Source organism: Phoenix dactylifera, chromosome 14 (assembly GCF_051530095.1).
Source record: "Phoenix dactylifera cultivar Ajwa chromosome 14, Ajwa_hap1_PhDact_Kaust_v1.1, whole genome shotgun sequence".
NCBI lineage: Eukaryota > Viridiplantae > Streptophyta > Magnoliopsida > Arecales > Arecaceae > Phoenix > Phoenix dactylifera.
Window position 1 is genome coordinate 15,197,384 of NC_143203.1, and position 6,482 is coordinate 15,203,865.

Below are 6,482 nucleotides of genomic sequence, written 5' to 3' on the forward strand. Positions count from 1 at the left end.
AAGAAGAAGAAGAAGAAGAAAAAGAAGAAGTTGCATGAAAAAGAAGTAGTAGTAGAAGAAGAAGACATCTATTGAAATTGTTTCTTTTGAAAATGCAATAAATTTGGTAAAAATAGAGGAGGATGATGAAGAAGAAGATACTTCACGAGTTATCTGCATCAACGGAGATAGATATGGAAATTGTTTCTTTTGAAAATTCAAGAAATTTGGTGAAAATAAAGGATGAGGTTGATCTGAAAATGTACGAAATTCGGTAGAAAAAATAGAGGATAAGGTTGATCGATCAAGCCCCTCAAGCTGCGCATGTTTTGAAGAATCAAGTTTAAGAGGGAGTGTTAGAAATTAAACTTGATTCCTATGTGTGGAAATCAACTAGTCCAAGATCATACAGTGTAGAAGGTTCATGAATATGTCTCTTAGAACTTCTACATGGTGACTTCTAGAGTCTTTGCACTATTTAATGCAAGTGTTCATAAGACTTTTTTTTTTGGATTATATATGGTGTGACATTTATATAGGAGATATATATAGGGCCATTATATATCTATATAAAGTCTTCTGCTAGATCATTTTATGAGGGGGTAAGTAGTAATGGAATGAAAAATATTAGTGACTGACTACTCACTATTATCCTCTCATACTCTCAACCTCTATATTTAAGCAAATATGCTTCCGCAGCCCTCAACACAGTGGTATTTGAGCCAACAGGCCATGCATAAGAAAAGGATTCATATCAACAAGATTGTGATAAAAAGATGACAATTCAAATTTCGCAATACTCATTGGTTTGCATTTCCTCACTGACGCATTTTTTGTTGGCGTCAGCTTCTTCTTCCAATGCCCTCTTCACCCTTTGCGACGTGGATGCGACGACTCTTTCCTTTGAGAGTCCTAAAAAGGAAACAGAACAATTTTGAATTATACATTATTTGATTCCAATTCATCTTTCCAAAATTCTCAACCATATCTTTCTTTTTTGCTTTTCCAGTCCTTTAATATGTTATTTTCTTTTACATGCTGGTAGTGCCTCAAGCACACATTCATCCCTAGCTTCTTTTTCACGTGATATAGCCCTTTCCTTTTGGCAAAGGGAACCTAGGGTGCCTTTTGTCTTCCCTCTTGCTCAACATCCCTCCACTGGCCATGAGGCAAAGAGAATATAATGTCGACAAAAGCATCCAAAGAATATAGATATGGTCCCTCCAGGGAGAGAATTATTCCAAGAATCGACAAGACTAGTGTACTAAGATTGGAATGTACGTAGTTTGTTCTTGCCAGCTAGTTTTGTTCGGATTGATTTTGGAGATAGCCCATAGCTTCAATCTTGATCATGATATTTTTTCTTCTTTTTTCTGTTTTCTTTTCTTGTTTTTTGAGTTTAGATGAATATGTTCTCCATGCCAGCCAAATGACAGAAAAATTGTGGATTCACCTTAGATTGATATTCAATTTAGATGATATTCTAGAAAACTTGTTTGGAAATCAACCCAGTCGACAATCATTGTCTTAGAAGGCTAGTAAAGTATCAATAAATAGCTCGAAGCTTCTCTACACCAATGTTGGCTGTCTACATTCGAGCCTGCCATGATATAGTGTACGCATAGTGAATTGAACTCCTTTATTTCTTTGCTTTTATTTTAACTTTTTTAAACTGGCAGTCTTGGAAATGCGTTGGCCGTCACTGATGTCGGTAAAGAATCTATCAACCTACATTAAAAAGAAGAAAAATATGCCTTCGTCCTGCTCTTTACACGTACCATATTCTGTGTCGGTCTCCATAATTTATCAACTTGGAAAGAAAGAAGAGACTACCATATGTTAGAAAGGAATATGCCTGGATGATAGGTTTTTTGTCCATTGACAACGTACCCAGAGTAAGGCTAGCGGGAGGATGTACATAGATGTGATGGTGGCACAGACATGTCCTCATCCAACTAGATAATGATGCATGCATGCATTCAACAAGGGTAGCAGCATGAACAATCGTCCCATTAATCACCATGTTTTTATAAAATAAAAAGTTCTCTGTGAGGTTGCTAAAGGAGATGGTCCAATGAAGAATGAAACATAACTAGGTGCATTCCTATTTGCCAAAGTTGAACGCCTTGTCCTTGTTCACCTTTGGAATAACTTTCATCTTATATATATAAACGAGCCAGTTGAGGGCCAAAGGGAAGAGCGCAGGGGTACTCAAACTATCAAAGGAAAACCAAAGCAGGGAGAAGATGAGCCACCAAGGAGACGCTCAACATACTCACAGCCCTCACTGGACTCATCACCACAGCGTAAGTTAGAGAACAAGCCTTGGCTTTTCGATCTCCCTGCTCTCCATCACCTAGCTAGTCGAGATATGAATAAACTGCCACAGCAGTAGGCATATAACTAGAAATGAATGGTTTTCTTAGTGAAGGAAACTTTTGATATTGATATTGTTAAATGAAAACTATATCGTGCAAAACCATGAGAAATTTGTTTGATACTCTAAATATTATGCATCTTCACCTTTTCGATCACCAAAATAGCTGATAGTGATTTAAGACTTTCATGACTATGTTAATTCAATTAAGATATGTTTGTCTCATGCTTCTTGGGTTAGTCTTTTGCAAATAGTTTACCAACTCCAATGCGCGTGTGAAGATGTATTTGATTTTAATTTTTTGCCATATATATAGTCATTGTTTTCTAATATAACTAATAATATAGAACTAACTAGATATGTCTAAATAAAATTAATAGAATTCTGCTTTGCTAATAGAAATATATGACTAATTAGTATATCTATGGCTAATTAGTAGAATTTTTATTTTATTTTTCTATCAAATCAAATTTCTCATGCTCCAGTAGATGCGTGTTGCTAATAATAGATGAAACTACTTTTCATTATATTTCACAGCCAAGTTTGATTGAAGGAGACAAGAACAGTGGTTTTCACATCTCTGCAAAAGCTTTGGACATAACATGGGGCAATGATGAAAGGTTCTGGCAATGGGTGAGCCTAGACACGAATGAATCAAGGTACCAGACATGTATTTCTATCTTAACTCTCAAGTGTTAGTATCTCATAAATAGGTCAACATAAGATTACAAAATTTGAAAAAGAAATAATGGAGGCACATTATAGCAGCTATATATTTAAGATCGAGCTGACCAATTCTATTATACAATTTGGCTGAGAAATGTAGCAAAAAAAATATTAACCTAATTTTAAAAAGGGTTTTTTCGTACATACCCTCCTAAATATTGAAATTTGTTTGAATATCCTTTCAAAATTGGTATTTACATGCATATCCTCATTAAAAACTTATTTTGTATATATACCCTTCTTTTTCAATTTTTTTGCATATGTACTGATGTCATCTAACGCCATTAAGAAGTTAGCGGTTTTGAAATTAAAATGACCGAAATACCTTTAATGGATAAAGATGAAAAAAGAAATGTAGATAAGGGTATATATGTAAATAGTAATTTTGTGGTAATATTTATAAAATTTCATATATTTAGGAGGGTTCACGTAAAAAAAATTCTTGAACTTTGCATAAATACTCTCCCAAATTGATATTTGCATACATACCCTTATAAAATATTACTTTTGTACGAATACCTTTGGCATAGCAATTCAACTGATGTGATTAGCCAAAATCATATTTATTTAGATTAAAAATTAGTTAAAATTATGAAATTATCTTTTTACCTCTGAAGTAGGTAATAGGTTAACGGATCTCTGTAGAAACTAATGTCTCTACCTTCTCTGAGTAATTTTTCGATATCTCTTTTACTGTTCCGTCCGGAATCAAAATCATTTCCTCGACTTTCTTCTCTACTATAGGCAACCCTTCTCCCTCTCTTCCGTTCATTAGAGTTTTCGCTACCGGAATTCGAGTCCCTCTCGTTGCCATCGAAGTTCTTCCTTCATTGTATCCTTTTTTACATGAAGATGGCCAGATCCTGCCTTAAGTTTTATGGATTATTTAAATAAAAGTATTATGAGAGATTTACAACATTTATTTTTTAGTATATGAGATTTGCAACATTTATCTTTTAGAGTTGGAAAATTTTTCGTATGTAGGCTGGTAGCTAATCTAAAATTGCTGTGACAAGATGGTCCATACACTAGATCTTTTCTTCTTTCAGATAATTAAAGCTCCAAAGAAAAGTGGGTTAAGATATACAACATAAGAGGTGGCCTTAAGAATTTTGATACATTCTCCTCATATATACATCTATAACAATAAATATTACAAGCTATTTTTTTGATAAAATAAAATATAATGGTTGTTATAAATGAAAAAGAATAAAATAAAATAATTTCATGATTAGTGAAAAAACTTTCATAGCTCTTTTTGTTATCTTATTATCAAATCTAACTTTTTCTTGAGCAATACTTTTGCAGAAAACATTAAGAAATAAACACTAGAGTAATCTGAGTATTAAAACAAGTTGAAATAGACAAAAATAAAATTAGATTTTTTAATCTGTAAACCCTCCTAAATATGTAAAATTGCATGTATATCCTCGCAAAGTTGTATTTGAATGTCTACCCATTAAAAGTATTTCAGTCATTTTAAATTTTAAATCGTTAATTTCTTAACGATGTTAGATGTTGTGGGCACATATGTAAGAAAAAAGAAAAAGGAAAGATATGCATGTAAAACAAGTGCATTATAAGTATATACATGAAAATATCAATTTTAGGAGGGTATTCATGCAAATTTCAATATTTAGTAGAATATGTGCACAAAAAATCCTTTTTAAAAAGGTTTGGATATCAGGCCACCTAAACTAAAAAAAAACTTTACAACCAGATGTGACCTTAATCTAAACCTGCATTTTGTCTAAGGAGGCTCCAAACTCTCTCCAATGTAAACCCAGGTTAAATTATGCATTAGACATGGCATTGAAACCTAAAGAACATATAATCTGGCCTACCAGGCCTCATCTAGCCCGATGCTGCTAATTCCGTTCAAGTTTAAAGATGTTAGAGCTAGGTTGGACATGGTTTGTAGTAGATGGTTGGGCTAAACTGGGTTAGGATTAACTAGCTTGTTGGTTGGGCTAAATTTTGCATTGCTTTTAACCCAACTGAAATCACTCAAACTGCTAAGCTGATACAAATACCATTTGCAGTGGCTCAAAGCTGTTTATCGTGTGCTTGGGAGCCTTGTTGGTGGCTCTCATCATGATGCTAATCAATGCTTGTTTTTGTTGGCCAGCGAGTTAAAGTTTGAACAGGGTGCAGAGCTCATTCAGGTGAACTGGGTTGAAGTCAAGGGGAAATTGGAAGCAGCTAAACTCTCTCCTTCCAAAACATATGAAGTCCATTACCTAATCAAGTTCAAGGCTGATGCATTTGGATGGCACTCATCGCCCATCACATTTGAAGTGACCCCCCCACACGGGCACAAGAGCGTGAAAACCGAAATTCTGGAGCCATATAGAGAAAAGTGCAATGTGTGGCATGACGTCCATGGTGGGGAGTTCACCTTGATTTCTGACACTGGGGGCAGTGTGGAGTTTGGCATGTCTGGAGATGGGAGTGACTGGTGGAAGGGTGGAATGATTCTAGGATCTGTTGTGATCAAGCCTAAATGATCATAAGAACTTTCACTAGAAAAAAGTTGATGGCCATAGACTGGTTGAAGGATTGCAACTTGAGTTTCCTCGGCTTTGGGCTTTTCCTTGATGCTGTTGTGGTTTTCTTGTGTGTGTGTTTTTCTTTTTGGGATAGGGTTCTGTCTTTTGCGAAAAAAGGACTCATCTTCATTTGCATGAATCCACTATCGGATCACCCAATGTATAGATCTCAAAATGCTCCGAACTCTCATTCACCCCCCTATATAGATCTCAAAGCGACCAATAGGTGATCCAATAGTGGATTTGTGCGAAGATAGGCGAGTTTTCTTTCGTGCAAAAGATACAACCCTATCTCTTTTCTCCACTGTTTTTTTATATTGTAGTAATGGCGTCACCTGACTATAAAGTGATGGCGATTTGGATTCTGATTTGTGTGTTTTTCCTCTTTCTTGCCGAGCATGCAAATAAAATCCATTCAATATGTTTTCACAGGGTACATGCGCAAATTACCTACAAAGCTATTCTATCTACAGCTCATTTGCAAAGGAGTGAAACCATTCTTTTCTTTTTTTCCCTTCTTAACTATGAATAACCATAATAACGATGACAAACAAGGTGAATAGCAGTTCTAATATTAGTTTCTTAATAATTTCAGTAGGGGCAAAGGGGCAGAAAAATATGCTCCCTAGATGCACAAATAAATGAACCTTATATTCTAAGTTCACAAATCAATGGACTGATCTACATACATTGACATGTTAAATTAGATAAATGCCAAATCAAGCTGAAGTACTGCGGATGTAATATCACGCCCCAAGCTCGGAGCACGATAGACGCCGCACGCTTGCACGGCAGACCGTACAAACATGCAAGACAACAGAATATATCAAGCAATAACAATTTGATTTAAT

General features: G+C 35.1%; 1 protein-coding gene across 1 annotated transcript; it reads left to right on the forward strand.

The window, feature by feature from the left end:
* The first annotated feature begins 2,038 nt into the window (after nt 1–2,038).
* Nucleotides 2,039–6,062, forward strand: LOC148700073 (uncharacterized protein PHLOEM PROTEIN 2-LIKE A4-like). Its single transcript, XM_088710827.1, has 3 exons — nt 2,039–2,285; nt 2,894–3,015; nt 5,211–6,062. Exons 1-3 carry the CDS (start codon nt 2,226–2,228, stop codon nt 5,587–5,589), a joined length of 561 nt encoding a protein of 186 aa, XP_088566953.1. The 5' UTR covers nt 2,039–2,225; the 3' UTR covers nt 5,590–6,062.
* Nucleotides 6,063–6,482: the final 420 nt, after the last annotated feature.

Excerpts from the sequence above, each read along its gene's own strand:
- LOC148700073 (XM_088710827.1), top strand. The coding sequence starts at position 2,226 with ATGAGCCACCAAGGAGACGCTCAACATACTCACAGCCCTCACTGGACT. Across the intron at positions 2,286-2,893 it reads ACTGGACTCATCACCACAGC|CCAAGTTTGATTGAAGGAGA; the intron begins GTAAGTTAGAGA and ends TATATTTCACAG. Across the intron at positions 3,016-5,210 it reads CTAGACACGAATGAATCAAG|CGAGTTAAAGTTTGAACAGG; the intron begins GTACCAGACATG and ends TTTGTTGGCCAG.